Source organism: Colletotrichum siamense (assembly GCF_013390195.1).
Source record: "Colletotrichum siamense strain Cg363 chromosome Unknown KSG_Cg363_contig03, whole genome shotgun sequence".
Lineage (NCBI taxonomy): Eukaryota > Fungi > Ascomycota > Sordariomycetes > Glomerellales > Glomerellaceae > Colletotrichum > Colletotrichum siamense.
Window position 1 is genome coordinate 7,042,349 of NW_023501016.1, and position 21,807 is coordinate 7,064,155.

The following is a 21,807-nucleotide window of genomic DNA, read 5'->3' on the forward strand; positions in this document are numbered from 1 at the left end:
GTGAGGGAAGGGATGCTCCCAAATAAGTCCGTTACAGATGCCTCTCTTCGACAAGTCGTCTTCTTCCTGTTTTTTTCAACCTCATCCAACAAGATGGCTCCCTGCTTCGCGATGGAGGGTGAGGGTGTGGAGATGGAGGCTGGGGATGCCTCTCTCTGCTGGAGCGGCTTCACTGCAAACCTAAGTCACGGTTGGAGCGTCCTAAGAACTTGACGTCGGGTGTCACTGCAGCATTAGCCTCTGCTTAGGTACTGTAGCTTACCTACCTAGCTACCTAGGTAGCTTATTAGGTACCTACCTCTCTAGCTTATGTTCTGAGGTGAGGTAAGGTAAGGCAAGGAAGGCATCTTGAGGTACCGTACACATAAGGTGCCGTGCCTCGCCCAAGATAAACTGAGGCGAGCAAGGCGCAGCAGGATGGAACTGACGGGAGGGCATCTTGGTGCCTGTTTCGACTACATTGGCCGCCAGCACCGTGAGTGCCCATGGCGGGGTTGGGCTTGCCTCAGGCTGCTTGGGCTGCCACTGCCAGCGCCCGTTGGCCGCCAAACTGTCGGACACGGCGACTGGTGGAACCTGCTGGACGAAAGGGAGCCCGGCCCGGCAAAAGTACCCGCTACTTGCTTCTTGTTACCAGTTCGCTGTCCGGATTGGACGAGGCCGGCAGGTGTGGACCCTGGAACATGCAGGACCTCCCTTCAGAGTCCAACGTCCAGGGCAGGACCTCAGCCGTTGGCCGTTCCTTCTTTTACTGTCGCTACCTACCTATTGCATAGTGACTGAGACCACTGCATCACGATCGCCCGCATTGCCGCACTGCACCTGCACCAGAAAAGCGCACCTCTGACTGACTCTGCCGTCTGCTGGAAACGAGGCGATGAGCGCTTTTTTTGGTCGCTGCTGCCTCGTCCACCGCGCAATGCTGTGTGTGATTGCACCGCCCGAAAATCGTCCTATTTCCAGATCTGCATCCTGCTGCGTTCGACAAGGTAAGCAAGCTGTAATTCACCTCAAGTGCGCCACTGGCTCGCTCCTCTTCCGACTCTTTCCCTCGTCTCCGGAATCCCATCCGCACCAGGCCCGAACCAGCTTGACTTAATTGCTTGACCATTTCACGCTTCAGCCGCGGCATTTCGAGCCGGCCCGCTCCCATTGACTGAGCTGCATCGTCAAACTCGCTTCCTGACTGCTGCCGCCTCCGACCTCACATTATCCGTCTTACTCCTTCCTCCCTCCCTCGCTACCCCCATCGTGACGACGTCATTCGACATGCATCACCCCTCTCACACCACCACCACCACCCACAAACCATACAACGCTGAGCTCAGACTCAATCCCTTCCACACCTTGGAATCCCCTCAATCGCATCCAGCAAACCGCGCCTGTCATCCCAAAAACATGACCTCATGCAGACACTCAAATTCAACTAGACTCTTCCCCAGACTTCATGCACTCCAGCTAAACCTAGCCCGGAAGCCCTATCCATTCTCTGTAGGGGGCCTTCCTCCCAGCTAATGAAGTTAATCGAGCCATTCGCCCTTCATCACTCCGTCATCGACGGACGGCTCCCGGCGCCGGCACGCAACCATCATCGTCGTCGCCAGTCCAAAATCCGGGGTGCATCCAAGTCAGCAAGTCAACACTTGGTTGTTCTTCTTTTAATTCTGTCGCCAAAACATTTGCCGATCCGTCCCCGCTCCGCGCTCGGCCAGTCAACTTCTACTGCGTGCGCGCTGCCGTAGTCCCGGTGGTCAGACATTGCCTTTCTCGCTGCCACTCTCCTTCCGCCTTCGGTGTCCGTCCAATCTGTCCGACGTCTCGGAACCCCGTTGCTATGTCGCTTTGACCCTCCGACTATCATCACATGATTTCCCAAACGGCCCGCTCTCTGCCGTTGTTTCTTCTTCCTCATCCGGCCGCTCATCCGTCGTGTGTTTAATCCCCGTGGGAGACCCCGTTGAACCGCTCCTCTGGGTTCCACTAGAATCCCCGATGGAATCTCCATGAAACATTCCCTGAGTTGGGAATAAACAAACATCCTGATGCGGGTCGCAAACAAACCTGTTCTAGACTGCTCACATCGCGGTCCACTTTGCAGTGAACTTATTTGCGGCCAATACTCGTCCCTCCCATGTCCATGTTCGAATATCTGTTTTTGTTGTAATGAGTCACATTTGTGTTGTCACTAGACCAGCACACATCGATAGTGTCCAACTTTCCCGCCTTGGGCCCGCAGTACCTTTGAAAACACATGATGGCTGGCATCTCTTGGGAATTTTGGCAAAAGGCTGTACACACTGGACCCTTAAAATGAAGCTAGTAACTTCAGCTTCCGGTGTTCCTTCTCGAAGGTGTTCATGCGGCTGAATGCGAAGACGCACAGCCTCGAAGCATCCTTCAAGGCTATGAACGCGGGCTTATCCGTGAATCCTTCCGTTCATCAGTGATACACACTGCTGCGGTCTCTCAAGTGGCACATGTCGCACGAGCCAATCTGGGTCACTCTACCCCGTTCTTGCATGCAAAGGTCACACAACCTCCGGATGGCTGTTGACCAGGGCATGTAATATCATCAGCTTACGTGAAGGTGTCTGACTTGATGCAGCACTGCTGTTGTTTGCGTCTTTTGTGGAAATGAGGTCGAGGTTACTTGTGTACACGTCTTTGGCCAAGTTTGATGAGGTTTTCTTCCAGAGAAAGACTTCCAGCCGACTAAACGTCAAGCTATGCTTCGTTTTTGTTGAGGCATGTGTGATGTAGCTGAGTTGGGGCTCATGCTACGCTCGCGAAGATTGTAAGTTGCCGCCCCTGAAAACAACAACCGATCAGGTGCCACCCTAGCTGTTCAACAGACAAACATTGTTCGCTGACAGGTTTGAGGTATGATTCTCTAATCTGCCTGAGTATTTGCACATAAATGCAGCACCTTCTAAGTACTTTTGCAAACAACATGCATGCAAAAACGTGCATGGTGTTTAAAGTTGAAACGGTGTCAATGGAAACATATGCTCACCAAATCTCGCCGGACCAGAAACGGGTCGAACTGCTCGACTGGAACAACTGGAAGCTCTGTGTTCTATGATGATGAAGGCAATAGTAGCGGCAACGAACGATGAGGATGAGGAGGAGGACAAGGACGACTATAACGAGAACGACGATAGCAATAGGAGCGACGACGACGACGACGACGACGACGGTGGCAAAGTGATTAGAGTAAGGCCACATGGAGGGAAAGTAGTCGCTCTAGCACAGGGAAAATAGGCGGTCTCGACAGGAGTAATCAAGTGCACAGGAAGTATAGCCGCAAAACACAGTAAAATTAGGTGTCCTCATGATAATTGAGATCTCGGTCATAGTACCCACTCCAATGGACGGCACGTTGAAAGCGCTCATACGTCCCTAATAAACTTAGTTGTCAACCGAGCATCTGCGCATCCTTATTTCTAACATCCTTTTCCGGGCATAATGACCATTGTGGGGACCGAGCTGCTCGATTTCAAGTATGGTTCCAAGTAGGGTCGAAGAGCTGAACGATTGGTTGCCCGAAACGCAGACGCCTTCGTGATTTATCTGGTCAAACATGCACGTACGTATGCCGCTTAGAGACAGTAATATGTCTGTCGTTATCAAGGAACAATCTCACCATAGAGACTTAAAGTGTTGAATATCAATCCGTGATTTGTGGCGGTTGGTAGTCCAGTCTTTTGATATCAACATGACATCTCGTGTCTGCCATGTATTTCTTTGATGAACAATAGAGTTGTACCCCTACTTTCTATACCACATCCTGGTGATTTTCGTTCTCCTCATTTTAGCCTGAAGCATGAAGACGCCATACATCAACGCTTCGGGCGTCGGTGGACAGCCCGGAACGAAGATGTCCACGGGGATGATGCGATCAACCCCTCTGACCACCGAATAACTGTAATGATAGTACCCGCCACCGTTCGCGCAACTGCCCATACTGATAACCCATCTCGGCTCCGGCATTTGGTCGTAGCATTGCCGGACGGCAGGGGCCATTTTGTTGGTGACGGTGCCGGCCACGATCATCACATCAGCTTGTCTGGGAGACGCACGAAAGATGATACCCAATCGATCCTGATCATATCTCGGCATCGAAACATGCATCATTTCGACGCCGCAGCACGCGAGACCGAACGTCAGGGGCCAAAAGGAGCCCTGTCTGGCCCAGTTGACGATCGCATCGAGCGTCGTTCTGCCCCCCTCAAATCAGTTCATGGACAATAGAAGATGGAAAGGGGAATCAGTAAGGAGATGCTTACAAGGCGTATTCAACGGCATTTGAAGGTTCTTTTCTTGCCAATGCCTTTGATTTAGGTGGAATCTTGAAAGGTGGCGCCCCTTTCGTTTTGGCGTCGGTGTGGTTTCGTCGATAGCGTTCTGTCTGCGCTGATGTCTGCGGAAGCAACGGAATGCGCGGACTGATCTGAGTACCAGCTTTTGCTAGAATATTTCGCGTCGCATGACGGGAAATCGCTGTTTGTCACTTTAGAATTGCTCACTCTTGTCAAGGCTCTTATCGGGCAACTCGTTCGAAGGGCTACCTTTTTGCAAAGTTATACCGTTCATCGTGGGGAAGAACAGAAGAAATTGGATTTCATGCAATGAAAGTAATAGGACTTGTAAATAGTGCGCTTAAGCGAAACATCGATTGATCAAGTGAAGACGAAGTAAACACAGCCGGAGAACCATTGATGTCCAATAATCAGATTGACGCCGCAAAAACATCAATGTTCAGCAGAAATATCCCCAGAAAATCTCAGTGAAAACAAAAAAGGGAGAATCTCTCTCTCGGAATATTCAAGGACCTCAACCGCACTCCTAATGTCCCCGATGGCCGTTCATGCCCCCATGATCTCAACTTACACGGCATGCCCAGACTTCCGAATCAGGCTTAGCCCAGCCACCCGTCAGGAGTGGATCGCGCTGGATTTAAGGTGAAAACCCACCGGCATCGCAGCCAACGACCCCGGCAGTGGGATTTGTCCGGCCCCAGGTCCAGGGTTTCACTCCGTCAAGGACAATTGCAGTCCGCCCAGTCCGCGAGATTCCGACTAGCTCGGATAAAACCCACCTCCTTTCACCATCCCCGTTGACGATTCCTTCACGCCCTTTCCGTCCAAACCCACCAACAAACACCGGGTGATCTGTCTCGGTTCTATGCCCGATTTCGATTGATCTCCCAGTTTATCAGCGTTGGGCCTCGGGAGCCTACTGCGACCCGAGATGCCGGAGTCTGTCGTCGGCGTCGGCGGCCGCGGGTACACCTGCGCAACCTGCGGTAAGCAGTATCAGCGGAGCGCTCATTTGCGACGGCACGAATCCACACGTAAGTCTTACGATCTGTGATCTCTTCCGTCGGCTTGTTCCGGGCGTGATGGGCAATATCTTTGTCTCAATTGGGGTACTTTTGTTCTCGAGACCATGAGGCCATTCGCGAGCCCCCCTGAACGGGACTTTTTTCTGCTATCCTGATGTGGTTTGGCTGCCTTCATAATTTTGTGGAGATCATTCATCCCTTGTAGCTTAGGTTCAGTCATCGACTTGCCAGCTGAAGTCGAGTGTGAACCGTTCATCTCATCTGCCATCATCTTCACATGCTATCTCGGTGTTCTTGACGCTCACACCTTTCTAGATATCGAAGGCGCAAGCTATAAGTGTCCTTACTGTGAAAAGTCGTTTGCTAGACGGTATGTTTGACGATCTTCTTCTAGAACCATTTTTCTAAACCAGCACAGCGACGTCTGCCGCAAGCATACTATTCACTGCCCGAACAAGAAAGACCATGAAGCCATCCCCATCCTCAAGCGCGGCCAAAAGCCACGAGCGTGCGATGCTTGCTTCCACAGCAAACAATCATGCGACACATCCGATCCATGCGAGCGCTGCGTCTCTCGCAAGCTAGCATGTACCTACCACAGGCTCGAAGACGCGCCGTCCGTTGCGACGGATTCCTCGGCTTCGTCAACAGCCGTCGGTACTCCCACCAACAACAACGACAAGGACCGCACAAAGATCACAGTCGCCTTCCTCCTCGGCCTCACCAACCCAAACTCGGAAAACATTCTCGAGTTCCTCGCCAGCGAGGCAGCCGCCAGGACTGAAGGCGACGGGCTTGATTCGAGTATGAGACCGGTGGTGCCTGCCCCGTTCCCTCCGAACTTGTCCATCGACCAGGACTTTGCCGCCTTCCTACCGTACCCTTTCGCAACCGGTTTCGTCCCCGAGTCAATTGACTACCTTTATGCCATGTCCGGGCTCGCGGAAACGTCCGGACTGACAGCGTCGCTAATACATACACCAACTTCATCGTACGACCCGGCAATCTTCGAGTCGCGGGCAGCCATGATCGTCTCTGAACTTGAAGAGCTCCACCATGCATTGAAGATCTGCGACCCGTGGTATGACGGGGCTTTTGACCCCGTTGCTGCGACTTCCGTCTTCTCGGCGGAGAATCTCTGCATGTTTGCTGCCACGTACTTCCGCGTGAGCCACATCGACTTTCCCATCCTGCACCGGCCAGACTTTGGCACAAACCGGACAACGAAAGAGCTCCTAATCGCTGTTGCTGTCTCTGGCGCCTTGAGATCACCGCCCAGCGATGATGCTCTAGCTGCCCGGGCCTACCTGAGTCTCATCGAGGAGTACATCTTCAGAAGGCTCCATAGGATGATCCCGAACGGCGTGACGCCTGAGTGGACCCCTGAGCTGGAGGCGAGCCTTCAAGCAGCGGTCATGATTCATAGTGTGCAGTTCTTCCGAAACGACATGGCAACGCGGCGAAAGAACCGCACGCAAAGACTTCCGGTGTTGGTCCAGGCCGTGCGTTGTCTTGGGCTGGCTCAGACGAGGCATGCACCGCTATTTCAGTACGATGAATTTGTGCGGAACGAGTCTCGCATTAGGTAGGTCGTGTCTTATCCGAAGTTTTAGTTAATCTAACGATTAAAGGCTGGCAACTTGGATGGCTTTAGCAGACTGGCAACAAACCGGCATGTTCAACGTTCCGTCTATGATCTCCACCTCAGAGATAACGTGCGATCTCCCCTGTCCGCTGGAACTATGGGATGCCAGCAATGCAGAGGAGTATTATGAAATTGCCAATACCAAGGGGTTCAATCCTGCGAGGAGGATAGTATCACTTAAGCACTGCATGGATGCGTTGATGAGCGATACTTGGAACGGTATGGGGAGCTTCCCCTTTCAAGACATTAATGCGACGGACCTACAAATCCTCATCTTTGGTATGGTAACTCGGCCGTTTAAGTGGTACTTTGAAGCTGACGATTTGCAGGTATCAATGGCATGGTGCTCACTGCAAACTTGATGGGCGTCCTGGGCCCCAGCACTCGGAATCTCTCTCGCGCCATCTCACGTTGGGAGGCAATGTGGGAGACCATACAAAGCCGCATGGATCCCACTGTATTCGAAAAGAGTGGAATGGTCAGATACAACACTGAGCTCTGCTGGGCAGCGAAGCAGATCATCAAAGTCGCCATCTCTGGGGATCGGAGTTCGGCGTACATGCAAAAAGTTGGCCACGAGTCTCTCGTGGAATTGCATGAGTTTGTGCGTCAGTATAGGGACATATAAGGGCGTTTGAGCGGTTTGCGAAGCGAAGTTGTTGCATAGGTTGCCGGTTGCTTGCATTTTCGCATCGTGTATTTTTCGGTATTTGGCGGCATCACGGGATGGGAGCGTGGGATATGTTCGTCGGCTTCATGATCATGGAAGGTTAGCCACCCAACTCACTTGATACTCTGACAAATGAATAAAAGCAGAATCTCTCGCCCAAGCCTGTTCATCAGGACTGTCAGCTAGGTGTGCATGTCATCGCTGATTCTCGGCACGGCAAAGCCAAAGTTCGGCACCGAACTAGTGGGCCTTAGTCAGTTCAGCCGAGGCCGACCCCGAAATTTCTTCCCGCTCACCAACACACCACGTTCTCGGCACCGAGTTCCAGAAGTAAACCGTCTTTTCTTCTAATCTTGTAGCAGGTCTTGCCTTTTTCTTTTCTTGCCCAAATCGAATCGCCGAAAGTCGTCATGTCTTTGGTCACGCCCAGTTCGCCGAATACTCGCCGAAGAAATGGACGGCCGCACGCCTGCGGCCCATGCCATCGGCGCAAGGTTGCCTGCGATCGCGCTCGCCCGGTCTGCAGCAGCTGTCGAAGACGGAGAAGGCCGGGAGAGCCGTGTGAATATGAGACCGAGGATTCCGAGCCGCCTGCATCGACGACTCGGCAGCGTGTTGGGCGAAGGACGAGGAGTGCGTCGCCTACTTCAGCCAGCCCCGAAGCCCGGACCCGCCGTCGCTCAATCACCAGGACCCGGGATCATTCTGAGCAGGAACGCACCAGTCCCGAAATAAACAGCCCAGTCGACACGCAATCCCCTGGGTTTCTTGGCTTCACTTCCTACCTCGGCATATATGAAGAAACGCGGGACGCTCTGTCGCCTTTCCAACCCCAACTTACAAGCAGGGCACGCAGAAGCGGTATCAACACACCCAACACAGAACCAGAACACAAACGAGTGTCAGATGCAGTTTTGAAGACATGCATTTCTGTTCTTCAAAGTATCCCTCGAAGAGAGGATGCACAAGTTCTATTCGGCTCCCACTTCAACGAGTGTGACATCGCTTTCCAGCTCATTGCGCCACGGGCCCTCGACCGCTTTTATCACCACTATGGCAGGCTCTTTGAGACGATGGATCACAACGCGGCGAAGCTATCAGACTTGGCAGAGACCATTTGCGTGAACACATCAAAAGTCTTCGTGGAAGACGAGCCGGACGGCAACCGCTACATTGACCAGTTCTCGGGAGAAAATACCCGCTGGGAAACTCTTGGCTTGCTCTTCGCGTATTGGTTTCTTGGTTCGCGGGGAGTAAAGAACACACCAAAAACAGTAAAGTCTGCGGCAGTCTTGAGAAAGTGTCTCAACGATTGCGTTCTGCTCGCCAGAGCCACGGCCTCGAAGGCAGGAAATACGTTGTCGGTCTACCTCCATTACAAGCGGGGAATTGTTGACTCTGTCGCTGATGGCGATGCCAGTAAGTTCTAAGCTCGTTATTCTTGCTGTTGAAAATTCCAGGAGATATTATCGCCTTTGCACCAATCCTTGATAAGTTTTATGGCTGATCTGCGATCCTAGGTCTTTCGTGCTGGCAATCTCACGGAGAATGCGTGACACTCCTAACATCTCTCGGGCTTCACATCGACGACAGCGCGCCAAACCAGCCATACGTGCCAACTCTCGCGTCCGAACTGCGGCGAAGACTGTTTGGTCACGTCTTTCACAGCGACAAAGCAGGGTCTACCTTCACTGGTCGTCCGCCTCTTCTCTGCGGCAAGTTTACTTCGACACCCTTACCACTTGCTCTGCAGGACGAGGACTTGTTGGCAGACGAGGATACCCGAAAAGCGGCAGCAGCAGCCCTAGACAGCCATGGGTGGAATAGAGACGGCGTCCTTCCGCCTGTCGGTAACCTGCGAGCCCGAGTGTGCTTCTCCATGATCCGCGATGACATATTTGAGATTGCTCTGGCCGTCAGACCCGTGGTAGTTCCAGCGCTACAAACTCTCATGTACGCATTATCTCGTGGGTCTTTAGAGTATGACGCTGACTGGTTTTTAGGGGCATCAAAGAGCGACAGTTGCAGGCTTACGCCCAGCTGCCGTCAGCGATGCGTTTGAACACTGCGGAGGTGAAGAATTCGACACTGAACGACGGTACGCTCTACACGCTGATGGTTGTGCACCTGGAGCACCTGCAAAATCTGTTTTTCGTCGAACAATTGCTGTTTCGTGGGGGGCATACGAACAACGATGACCTGTTGCGAGTTAGCTTCGAGATGGTGTCGACTGCCGTCATGTTCTGGACCAACATGGATCGGTTTACCCCGTTGCATTGGGACTTCATGTGGCTGGTGAGCTCAACTTTCTCTGTACGGTTTACGAACCGTCTCTTGATGATTCTGACCTTGATCGCAGGTAATGGCGTACGCCGCTCCGGGCGGAGGTGTTCTTTGCCTAGAGCTTCTTCGGCCTACACCCAGCGGCGACCCTCAAAGCCCCAAACCCTCCCGCTCCAATATCATTCAACAGCTCAGTCTGCTGGTCGGTTTCCTGTCCTGGGTCAAGCCCTCCGCTCCGAACGCAGACCTCTGCGCCGACTGCAAAGTCGTGATCCAGCATGTACTCGACCACGCACTGAACGATACCGGCACCGTCGGCAATGCCCTTCCTGTGGACATCTCAAGCTGGGACGTGTCTGCGCAGCTGGATTTCAATTTTGACCTCATGGACACATTTGACTGGCTGCGACCGGATTTTACTTGAATGCTGCCGTGTCCCGGATGTGGCGGCTCAAATCTCGGAGCATGTCCCGGGAGTGGCCCCCCACACTTCCGACCGGCAACACCTTTTCGGCCGGCGCTGGCATCGGCGCCCCCAAAACAGGCAGGAGCGGAAGGTCCCTACAGCGATTTGTCTCACCAGCGGAAATTACTTTCCACTGCTACATAGGCAGAAAAAGCCAAGCGACAGTTTCTGCTTTATCCCTTTAATCACTCAACTGAGTTGTCGAATGTCAAGCTTCGTTGCCAACAAGACCACCAGCCACTCGTCTCGTTCAAAGACTCAAGGCCGAAGTCTTCATCGCAAGCTCGCAATCGGTTAGAGCTGTAGCTGTCTCACTACAACATTGCAATCTCCCGTCTCGGCAAGACATTCCCCTAAAGAACGCGTTTACAGCGTGGCTCAACCGCTGTAAAGGCCCCTGACTCGCTCCACCAGCGGTACCTGGTGTCGTTGATTGGGCGCTATTAAAAGGAGCACTATCCGGGAAGCAACAGTACGACGCGTCAAAGCCCCGCAATCAGGGGCATGTCAAAATCTTTCCAGTGCCGAAGCTGTGCCTTACAAGGCGACGTATCTCTTTCTTCGAGTTATCGTAAACTTGGATTGTTTTCGTATCCGGTTGAAGAACAATCCTCTTTGGACATGATCTTGTAAACGCCGCGCTTGCTCGGTTTCCCCCCTCACAAACCCCGAGTCAGTACACTCCAAGCAGGGGCGCTCGCCAAATCTTCGACGACCATGACGGCCCCCTGCGATAGCGGCCGCGCGGTCTCCACGATGGAGAACGCCACAAAGCGGGAGCCGTCGGTAGCTACCGCCGTTGGTTCGGCGAGCGAGGATTCAAGCGTCAAAGACGACCAGAAGGACTACGACACCGAGAAAGACACTGCGGTGGAGTCCGAGAAGGAGGAAATTGGACCGCTCCAACAGATTCTCAGCACCCGCCAGCTGGTTATCTTGATTACAGTGTAACCCTTCTCTCAATTCTAGAATTCTTCAGAATAAGCACTTTGGCTAACTCTCACCAGCGTCTGGTTCTACAACTTCACGTTGGGCTTTTCCTCTGGGATTTTCAAAGTCTTGACCCCATATGTCACGAGCGACTTTAGCCAGCATGCTCTCACAGCAACAACAGCGGTCGTGGCCAACGTCACTAGCGGCATCATCAAGCTGCCGTATGCAAAGCTCCTGGACCTCTGGGGAAGACCCCAGTGCATGGCCTCGATGGTGCTTTTCACGACCGTCAGCGCCGTCATGATGGCCGCTTGCCAGAACGTCGAGACCTACTGCGCAGCACAGGTCTTTTACTACATTGGCTTCTTTGGCATCCAGTTCAGCTTCACCATCCTCATCGCCGATGCCATCCCCATGCGACACCGGGCCTTCGTCATGGGCGTCCTCGCAACCCCGTCGCTCCTGTCGATATGGGCGTGTGGTCCAGCAGCGGAGAGTGTCCTGGTAACCATCGGCTTCAGGTGGGGATTCGGTATCTGGGCGATTTTGATCCCGGTTTGCTCACTACCTCTGCTGTACTTGATGTTCAAGTACGACAAGCAGGCGCGGGACGCCGGGCTTATTTCGAGGCCAATCCACAAGCAGACTTGGCAGGAGAACTTCATTCACTACTGCAAGGAGTTCGACGTCATCGGACTGCTGCTTCTGGCTTCGGGTCTTTGCTTCTTGTTGCTGGCAATCAGCATCTACTCGTACCAGTCCCAAGGCTGGGGTTCGCCGATGATCATCTCCTTCATTGTCATCGGCGTTCTGATGATTGTGGGATTTCTCATGTACGAGAAGTATCTCGCTCCCGTCACATTTCTCCCATGGCACCTCCTCACGGACCGGACTGTGGTGTTTACCAACTTGCTTGCCGGAACGCTGTATACGTCAGACGGCGTGGTCGCAGCATACATCTACTCCATGCTCATCGTCGAGTTCCACCAGTCTGTCACGAATGCCACCTACATCAACAACATTGAGATGGTTGGCGCCTCTGTCTCGAACCTGCTTCTCGGGGTGGCGTTGCGGTACAACGGCCGCATCAAATACTACGCCCTCCTCCTCGGAGTCCCCCTTTACATCCTCGGCGAAGGCCTCATGGTGGGCCTGCACATCCCCAACCCATCCGTCGGGGTCATGATCTTGTGCCAGATCCTTATCTCGTTTGGCAACGGCGTCATGTACCCGATTGAGCAACTGACGCTCATGGCCGTGTCGCACGCGCACACTCCGGCTCTGCTGGCGGTGGAGACGACGATCGTGGCGTGTGGCAAGGGGGCGGGCTCTGCCATCGCAACAGCGATATGGACGGGGCTGTTCCGGAAGAAGCTGGCGGCGCACCTGCCCTCGTCCGAGCTCATGAAGCTCGACAGTATCTACGGGAGTCTCGAGGTGCAGTCCTCGTACGCGGACGGAAGCGAGGCCAGGACGGCGATCGACCGGGCGTATGGAGAGACGCAGCGGGTCATATTCATCACGGGAACGTCCATTCTTGCGGCTGCGTGGATTTCGGTGCTGTTCTGGCGGGATATTGACGTCAAAAAGGCCAAGGGTGGCAGGCGCGGCTGATGATTTCCAGTGTCAGAGATAGAAACCAAAGCACCTGCTGTGCCATATCTTCAGCTGTGCAGTTGGGATGAGAGGTCCTGCTCCCGATGAGGCTTTCCTCGGACCTCCCTCCTACCTGCCTCGCACCATCTGCGCCTGGGAAGCCGCTCTATCCTACCCTGCCTGCCTGGGTAAGGTACCTTAAGGAGGGCGCATAATCTCTGATTTGTGCTGCACTTCTCCCGCCCTTCTTCTCCCTCCATCGCACATCACAACATCAAACCTACAGCCGACCTCTCCAGTCCTATGAAGCAATCTCCTTGACTCTCTTCCATCGTTTGTGGTATTTTATTTCATCTTCGCCTCTACCCTAGGCCTTCCTTACTGCGTCAATCACCCAGTATTTGCACCTGCCACCACCAACACACGCCATGGCTACAAGTGACAACACGCACCAAGAGCAAGCCGTCGGCGTTGATGGCAGTGCCCATTCCTACAGGTCCTATTCCCACAGCTCAACAGGAACATTGGCCAAGTTCCCGCCGTCATTCTGCGGCTATTCCGTGGAAGGACCAAGGGTACACTGGTGGCGACGCCGACGCGCACAACACTACCTCTTGGGCCTTTCACCAGATAGGCCTTTGTTCAGTGTGCACTTCCACAATGGAACATTTGTTCCCACAACCCACCACTATTGGACCAGCAACTTGAGGGGATCTGACAGATTTCATTTTGACCTCCATGACGGACCTCACGCACACAGCCCTGCAATGGCGACGGTTTCTGGAAGTCTGTGGGACCCCTTGTTGTTCAAGCTCCCCCCTGCTGGGGATTTGCAAGAGTACTATCAAGAAGTCACCAGTCTCAACCGCTTCAAGCGAGACCGAGACGGCAACATCCAGTGCTTGCCATTCAAGATGAACATCAATGGGGTGACGGAGACATTCGAATGGAGAGCGACGAAGGTCAAGGAGCGCAGGGCACGCGATTGGTGGAGACGCCAACCCGCACACGAGCTTGTTCGGATAACAAACCTCAATCCCAGTGCTGGGGGCAAGCGAAGGAACAGACCAGTCGGTTACAGCTCCGACGGCGGCGAGATCGTTGCTGTGTTAAATGCGGGGCCCAAAATTACCTTCTTCGGAACAGGGCTGATGGGCGTTTTCGGGGAGAGGTGGGAAACAATGGTGGCTGTTACTGGATTCACAGTTTGGTTGGTCAAACACTGGGCATACGAATATGCGGCAGCCCGCAGTGCTCAAATAAATGCAAATGCGCAGACGGCTCAGAGAAGCAGTACGCGTTGGGGAGCCTGTGCAAGCTCGAGGCAAACGTATACAGCGCCCAGCTCGTGTACAACGAGCAGCTCGTGGCATCCGTGTACTTCGACGACCACCCATTGTCCTTTTTAGGCTGGCGTTAGAATTCAGTCTACCCTAGGTCACCTTTGTTTCGTTGAACTTGCTTCCATGCCTCGCAAAAGTGAAGATGACGTGAAAATACAAAAAGAATTGACCAGCCTGGGGGTCGAACCCAGAATCTCCTGATATCACAATAAATCGTAGTCAGACGCCTTGCCATTGGGCCAACCGGCCAGTTTCGGAAATCCTTGAGACGAGATGCCGTTATGTGCACGTCGTAGGGTGCGGGGCAGCACAAGTAGTGTTTGTCCACATCCCGAACGCCGAGTCATGCCCTTCACGCAAAAAAGTGGATGGCATCTTTGTCGTCTCTCTCCGAAGCATCAAAACCAGGCAGCTTTCCACAGACATTCCGTCTCTGTCATCGTCGTCGTCGTCACGTGGTCATTCACCTCAGAGATGCATCATCATAACGTTTCGTATCATTACTAGTTCTAGCCATGAACATTCATAAGACTCGGTGGCCCTTCTAGCCAAGTTTCGCTTCAGTCATCATCGGCCCATCAGAATCCAACGCGCTCCAACACGAAGGCGAACTTGAAGTCTCCTACATGCACCTTGAGATCTTCACGAACGTTAGGACCACAAGCGGCGGTGCCTACACCGGCCACGCGGGCATCAAGACGCAGGAGGGTGGCGTCCTCCTCAAAGAGATCGCACGGGTGCGCGGCGTTTTGGACAGTCTCGGTCTTGTAGTGGCTGACCTGGAAACTGAACTGGCGCCATTCCTCCTCAGACCAGAGCGCAGCATCAGCCGGGGTGGCGCGGATACCGCGGCCGTAGCCCTCGGTGAGCTTTACATAGCGGGTCTCCAGATGGTTGCCGCCCTCCTGAGGCACCTCGTAGTGCTGGTGCAGCTCCGGAACGGTCGCCTGGTATACGCCGAGGCGCTGACTGGACTTCTTGTCGGGGTATGACTCGCCGGGGCCAAGGGCGAGGTACTTGACGTTGTTAAGAGCCTTGGGCAGGCGGAGGTTGAGACCAACGCGGGGGATGTGCGTAGGCTTGATGCCTCTTGGCTTCAGGTCGACGGCAATGGTAAGACGACCGGCAGCGTCAATAGTGTAGGTGGTCACAGTATTCCAGCCCCAATCCAAGATGCGAGGGCTGAGGTAGGTGGTTGCAATGATCTCCACCTTCTCAGCAGACTCGTTGATCTTGAGAGAACGCAGAGTGCTGTCGAAGGCGTTGACGCCATAGCGGACCCAGTAGGGTACATCATTGGGCTTGTCATTGTCGGTAGGGGCTCTCCAGAAGTTGGGAGAAATAGCGGCATTAGTGGACGCATCCTTCTCGAGGAGCGGCACTCCGGCGGCAGTCCAAGAGGTGAGGTAGCCGCGGGCCGTGTCAAATGTGAAGGTGAAGTCGGAACCGGAGATGGTTGCTGTTGAGCGAACTTGCTTGACCTGCAGCTTGGAGCTGAGCGTATCATGACCGAGCTTGGGAACGAGTGCGACGCCGGACAGCTTGTGCTGAATCCAGGCAATCTCGTGAGCGGGCTCCGCCCAGTTGGTAGAGTCCTTCAGACGGAAGGTGATGGTGATGTAGACCTCCTTGTCAGATTTAATGCTCGAAAGGGAGGACGGCAGATCGACCTTGGCCGTCTCGCCAGCGGCGATCGTGGGAACCTCGAGGTTGCCAGCGGCGAGGAGAGCAGAGCTATGGTCCAATCGTTAGTACTCTGGCTTCGGTGCGTTAGGCGTAGGTAGTAGTTGACTTACTTCTCACCCAACTCCTCCACCTTGTAAGAGGCGGAGAGGTGGTCGACGCCAACGTAGTCGTACTTGTTCCAGATAACGAGCTTGTTCTCTTCAACAGAGAGGGAGAGAGGCTGGTAAGCCTTCTTCAGCTCAATCAGACCAGGGGTAGGGTCATGGGTGCTGTGAAGAAGACCATCCATGACGAAGGTTCCGTCGTGAGGACGCTCGCCAAAGTCTCCGCCATATGCGTAGTACTTCTTGCCGTCGGGATCTTCCTTCCAGATACCGTGGTTGGCCCATTCCCAGATGTAGCCACCCTGGAGACGAGGGAACTTCTCAAAAACCTCGATGTAGTCGTCCAGACCACCAGGGCCGTTGCCCATGGCGTGTCCGTACTCGCACAGAATGACTGGCTTGTCAAACTTGCCGTCCTCTTTGACTTGCTCGGTTGTGACGAGACGCGTCAAGCGGTCAATGGGAGGGTACATGTAAGAGAACATGTCGGCGGTCTCGGCATTGACATCGCCCTCGTAGTGAATCGGACGGCCGGGATCAAACTTCTTGGCGTAGTGGTACATGACCTTATGGTTCTCGCCGTAGAATGCCTCGTTACCGAGAGACCACATGATGATGCTAGTGTGGTTCTTATCACGCTGAACCAACTGGACCATACGGTCAAGGTAGGCCTCGCGCCAAACGGGGTTCTCGCTGGTGTACTTGCCAGCCTTGGGGAAAGTGACTGCCTTGCGCTCCTCGTAGTCGGCCTCCTCCTGAACGTCCTGCGGACGAGCGATGCAGTCATAGAAGCCGTGGCACTCGAGATCGGCCTCGTCCATGACCCACAAACCGAGCTCGTCGGCAAGCTCGAAGAGCTTGGGGTGAGGGGGGTAGTGTGAGCATCGCAGGGAGTTGATGTTGTGAGTCTTCATCAGAAGAAGGTCGCGCTTGGCGTAGTCGAGGGGAACAGCGCGACCGAAGTGGGCGTGGTGCTCGTGGCGGTTGGTACCGCGGATGCGGATAGGGGTACCGTTGACAGAGATCAATCCGTTCTTGAGCTCGACCTTGCGGAAGCCAATGTTCTGGAAAACTGTATGAGAGGCGAAGGTGATCTCGGCGCGGTAGAGGTAGGGCGTCTCTGCAGTCCACTTCTGGGGATTTGTGACGGGGATGCTGAGCTCGACCTTGGAGTCGTTGGCGTTGACTTCAGCCTCCTTGGTGACAATCACGGCGCCGCCGTTCTTGCCCAGCTCGCTGAGAGTGAGCTTGACGGTGCCCTTTTCGGCGGCCTTGACGTCAACGGTGGCGAGAAGGGTGGCATTCTCGTACTTGTCGTCTAGGTCGGTGCGAAGGAAGAAATCTTCGATTCTGGCAGGCTCAGGCACGGCCAAGAGGGTGACATCGCGGAAGATACCTATGCCAATTGGTTAGAGGAAAGAAAGACGACATGGACAGGGGTAAGGGTTCCATACCGGACAGCCACCACTGGTCCTGGTCCTCGATGTAAGTGGCGTCAGACCATTGGTAGACTCTCACAAAGACCTCGTTGGGGCCATCCCGGTTGAGAATGCTCGTGACGTCGAACTCGGAAGCGTTGCGCGAGCCCTGGGCGAAACCAATGAGGACACCGTTGACCCAGATGTGATAGGCACTGTCGACACCATCGAATCTCAAGCGCAATTGAGACTTCTCGTCCCATGTGGAGGGGACGTGGAAGGTACGTCTGTATGTGCCGGTGGGGTTCTCGCTGGGAACGTAGGGCGGGTCGACGGGAATAGGGAACTGGGTGTTGGTGTACCACGGGTAGTCATGGCCTTGGAGCTGCCAGTGTCCGGGGACGTTGATGGTTTCCCACTTGTCGTCCTTGTCGTCAGGCAACGGGGCCTCGCCAGGAGTGCCAGCGTAGTGGAAGTCCCAAACGCCATTGAGGAGTATGGAGGTCTCAGGAATGAAGTATGCGCGAGGGGGAAGGGTATTGCGACGGAACACCTCAGGGTTTTCGTAGTCGTGGACGCCCTCCTTTGCTTGGAGGGGTAAGCTTTGGGGGGCCATCGTGGCGGTTTCGGAGGAGGGGTAACGATGGCTTGGTAGACGGATTGAACGGCCAAGGGCGTGTCAGAGAGGAAGGACGACGACGACGATGACGACGACGACGACAAAGACGAAGACGACGATGGAGACGACGATGGAGACGACGATGGAGACGACGGCCAAAGACGAAGAAGAGAGAGGGAGACAAACGAAGGAGGAGGAGGAGGAGGAGGGAGAGGGCAGACAAGTCGGCCGGCAACCCACGGTCGTAGGGTTATTTATTCACGCTCAAAGCTCCACGCGAAGTAACGTGTCTGGGGAAAGGGACTGCTATCCATCCAATCTGCAAGTTTGCTCTCGTGAAGCAGCGTTGTCCCGCCATAGGTACCTTAAGGTATGACGAGTGAACGTGGGGCAACTGCAGGCCGGTGCAGAGTGAGGTCCACGGGTGCTTCTTGCAAGTCGCTGCCCCTCACTGCTCTGTTCGGGGTAGCTCCGAGTCAGGCGGCCAGGCGGGTGGGTGGTCGGTGTAACGAGGGAAACTACCCCGAGAGAGATACCTCTTCGCATGCAGTGGAGGTCTTCGCGTTACCCCTCCACCCCTCGTCGGAGAAGGTCCGCACCAAACCTACTCCTCCTCCGGGATCTCATATGTTAGCTTGGACAGGGGTCCACTGTTAACGTGACCAGAACATTCGGGTGCTGACATAAACAGTGGCCCCCTTGCTGAGCTAACAAATGAAACCCCGGAGGAGGAGTAGAGTCCAAGGCCACAAGGGGCATAGCTTCCCCGGACCGGGGGTGGTGGGCATCTATTAGGTGGGTTCGGGGAAGTCGGGGCCGGCCCCACACCTTCGCAGCAGAGGACCACTGGACCTCGGGGGCTAACACCGCTGCAACATCTGCCACACACACACACTCACACCCCCGACCCCCCCCCAACCATCCATCTCGCTCCCTTCCCCTTGCCCTCCAACCCTCCATCCATCCCATTCTACAGACCCTGTTCGTCTAGTCTGATGTTCCCACGGACGGAAAGTTCTTTTGTCTTTTACCCCAGATCGAATTCCGTCTAGACCCCCGGCTAATGTGGGCCGAGAACTGCAAGCGCACCCGTGTTGTCGGGCTGACGGTCGGCCGTGACTCTTGACACCCCAGGTTTTCTTCTTTTTTTGTGACCTTCTTCGAATGATCTGATGGCCCGAATGCGGGGAGAGCTTGTGTCTTGAACAGGCTGGGGTTGGTCGTCGCAGCATTTAAGAGGGCCATGTTATCGCCCTCTCCATCCTTCGTCTCCATCGATGGAACCCATCCAAGACTCGATCTCTCCACGTCTCTCCACTGTTCCTGACCACTTGGTCCACTTGGTGTGAGCCCGTGTTGGTCTGCCTACGCATAGATTGGTACTTGGTATTATCTTGCATCTCAACCCACAATGTCCGCCGAGAAGTCCGACATGGCGGCCGGCGAACACGTCGCCGAGAGGCCCGGCCCGGCCGGTACTTCGCCAGAGGTCCATGTCGATGCCGCCGTCCAGATCGCCCACGAGTCCCAGGAAGGCCAGTACTCGCCTTGGACAAAGTCCATGTTCCGTCTTTACGGCATTCTGATCATCGGTACGTCGTGCCATGCTTCGAATATCTCAATGATGGTTTCCTAACTACCTGTACCTAGCTTACCTTGGCGGTGCTCTCAACGGCTACGATGGCTCTCTCGTGAGTGCTATGGCAAATAGCCCAAGTTCCTCACTGGTTAACACACAGTAGATGGGAGGTCTCAACGGCATGAAGTCGTACATGAATTACTTCAACAAGTCAGCAATCCCCGCCAGCACTTTCGTAATCTACCTAACGTGACTGATAGGGAGACGGTCGATCAGAGCACCGGCATCATTTTTGCCATGTACAACATCGGCAGTGTCGCCGCCGTCTTCTTCACCGGACCCACGAACGATTATCTCGGACGCAGATGGGGCATGTTTATCGGTAGCCTGATTGTCATTATCGGCACCTGCATCCAGGCCCCCACCAAGACGTGAGAATAGGTACCCACCGACGCATCACTGCACGCAGCATACTGATGGCTTTCAGCGCCGGCCAATTCCTTGCCGGACGTTTCGTTCTAGGATTCGGCGTCAGCTTCGTTTGCGTCTCCGCTCCCACCTACGTGTCCGAGATGGCCCACCCAGCGTGGAGAGGAACCATTACGGGTGTATACAACTGCACTTGGTATGTTTTGGGAGCGATCGCGTTCATTGCTGTGTACTGACTGGATGTTTCCAGGTATGTCGGCTCGATCATCGCCTCCTGGACCGTTTACGGATGTTCATACATCGAACATGACGGTGGCTGGCGTATCCCGATCTGGATTCAGATGGTTGGTGCCCATTCTTCAACCCTCACCCACAGTTCCCCTAACAGAAACCCAGGTGACTTCTGGCATCATTTGCGTCGGCGTCTTCTTCATCCCCGAGTCTCCTCGGTGGCTGATGGCAAACGACAAACATGAGCAAGCCGCCAAGATCCTTGCGACCTACCACGGCGAGGGCTCCATGGATCACCCTATCGTGCAGCTCCAGCTCAAGGAAATGGCACAGCAGATCCGGACCGACGCGTCTGACAAGAAGTGGTGGGACTACAGCGAGCTTTGGAACACCCACTCGGCTCGTCGCAGACTCATTTGCGTCTTGGGCATGGCTGTCTTTGGACAGGTGTCTGGCAACTCGCTGAGCTCCTACTACATGACCGCTCTGCTAGAGAACGCCGGCATCGACGACGAGAAGAAGGTTTTGGCATTGAACGCCATCAACCCCATTCTGTGCTTTGGAGCTGCCCTTGCTGGAGCCCGTATGACGGATGTCGTCGGTCGCCGGCCCCTCTTGATCTACTCCATCATCTTCTGCTCGTTCTGCTTCGCCATCATCACTGGAACCTCGAAGCTTGCCACGGAGGACGCCAGCAACGAAGCCGCTGCCAACACCACGATCGCTTTCATTTACATCTTTGGAATCGTTTTCAGTTTCGGCTGGACACCGCTTCAGAGCATGTACATTGCCGAGACCCTCAACACGGCCACCCGTGCCAAGGGCACTGCCGTCGGCAACTTTGCCAGTGCCGTCGGAAGCACCATCATCCAGTACGCCAGTGGGCCCGCCTTCCTTAACATCAAGTACTACTTCTACATTGTGTTCATTTTCTGGGACTTGTTCGAGGCCGTATTCATTGTAAGTACCTGTTCTATTGCAGCCACCCTAACGTTGCGTCACTAACTGTTCGGCCAGTACTTCTTCTTCCCCGAGACCAAGGACCGTACTCTGGAGGAATTGGAGGAGGTTTTCAGTGCTCCCAACCCTGTCAAGAAGAGTTTGGAGAAGCGGTCCGCACAGACCGTGCTGAACACCATGAACGTGGACGAGAAGTTGGCCGGTGTCTGAGGACCCACCCCGGCCCGGGTTTGGCGATGCTTGTGGGGCGATACCGGCTCGGGGCCCGGTCCGATGCCCGGGCCAATCCACGGTACCGCTTCACATGCCTCTTATCGCAGCTAGCGTACACATAAATAATAATACTCCCAGTGCTCTATGTCGTCCAGAAATATCTGGAAATTTCCAATTTTTTTCAGGAAATAACTGAGATTGACATGTCGGCCGAGTTCTTGTGCGCTGGTGGATTATTGGATAATTGGGGTAACCTTGCCCGCCTAGGCTTCGTGATTGGAGCGGCAC

At 54.4% G+C, this 21,807-nt stretch overlaps 6 protein-coding genes across 6 annotated transcripts; 4 read left to right on the forward strand and 2 right to left on the reverse strand.

Moving 5' to 3' along the window:
* Positions 1-3,768: 3,768 nt before the first annotated feature.
* On the reverse strand, positions 3,769-4,134 carry CGCS363_v005865 (NADH-ubiquinone oxidoreductase 19.3 kDa subunit; the record flags this gene model as incomplete). The annotated part of the gene is made up of 1 exon (XM_036637714.1): positions 3,769-4,134. One exon carries the CDS (start codon positions 4,132-4,134, stop codon positions 3,769-3,771), a length of 366 nt encoding a protein of 121 aa, XP_036498785.1.
* Positions 4,135-5,250: 1,116 nt separating this feature from the next.
* CGCS363_v005866 (uncharacterized protein) lies at positions 5,251-7,617 on the forward strand (the record flags this gene model as incomplete). Its single annotated transcript, XM_036637715.1, has 5 exons — positions 5,251-5,305; positions 5,660-5,714; positions 5,763-6,929; positions 6,976-7,268; positions 7,319-7,617. The coding sequence occupies 5 exons, from the start codon at positions 5,251-5,253 to the stop codon at positions 7,615-7,617; spliced, it is 1,869 nt and encodes a 622-aa protein (XP_036498784.1).
* A 1,115-nt stretch (positions 7,618-8,732) lies between these two features.
* Positions 8,733-10,366, forward strand: CGCS363_v005867 (uncharacterized protein; the record flags this gene model as incomplete). Its single annotated transcript, XM_036637716.1, has 4 exons — positions 8,733-9,078; positions 9,180-9,612; positions 9,663-9,954; positions 10,019-10,366. The coding sequence occupies 4 exons, from the start codon at positions 8,733-8,735 to the stop codon at positions 10,364-10,366; spliced, it is 1,419 nt and encodes a 472-aa protein (XP_036498783.1).
* Positions 10,367-11,125: 759 nt separating this feature from the next.
* Positions 11,126-12,955, forward strand: MFS2-3 (MFS siderochrome iron transporter 1; the record flags this gene model as incomplete). The annotated part of the gene is made up of 2 exons (XM_036637717.1): positions 11,126-11,355; positions 11,416-12,955. The coding sequence occupies 2 exons, from the start codon at positions 11,126-11,128 to the stop codon at positions 12,953-12,955; spliced, it is 1,770 nt and encodes a 589-aa protein (XP_036498782.1).
* A 1,903-nt stretch (positions 12,956-14,858) lies between these two features.
* On the reverse strand, positions 14,859-18,104 carry CGCS363_v005869 (Beta-galactosidase; the record flags this gene model as incomplete). Its single annotated transcript, XM_036637718.1, has 3 exons — positions 14,859-16,014; positions 16,077-17,466; positions 17,525-18,104. 3 exons carry the CDS (start codon positions 18,102-18,104, stop codon positions 14,859-14,861), a joined length of 3,126 nt encoding a protein of 1,041 aa, XP_036498781.1.
* Positions 18,105-19,518: 1,414 nt separating this feature from the next.
* On the forward strand, positions 19,519-21,516 carry CGCS363_v005870 (Lactose permease; the record flags this gene model as incomplete). The annotated part of the gene is made up of 8 exons (XM_036637719.1): positions 19,519-19,699; positions 19,758-19,798; positions 19,850-19,896; positions 19,947-20,117; positions 20,174-20,311; positions 20,366-20,459; positions 20,512-21,306; positions 21,364-21,516. The coding sequence occupies 8 exons, from the start codon at positions 19,519-19,521 to the stop codon at positions 21,514-21,516; spliced, it is 1,620 nt and encodes a 539-aa protein (XP_036497279.1).
* Positions 21,517-21,807: the final 291 nt, after the last annotated feature.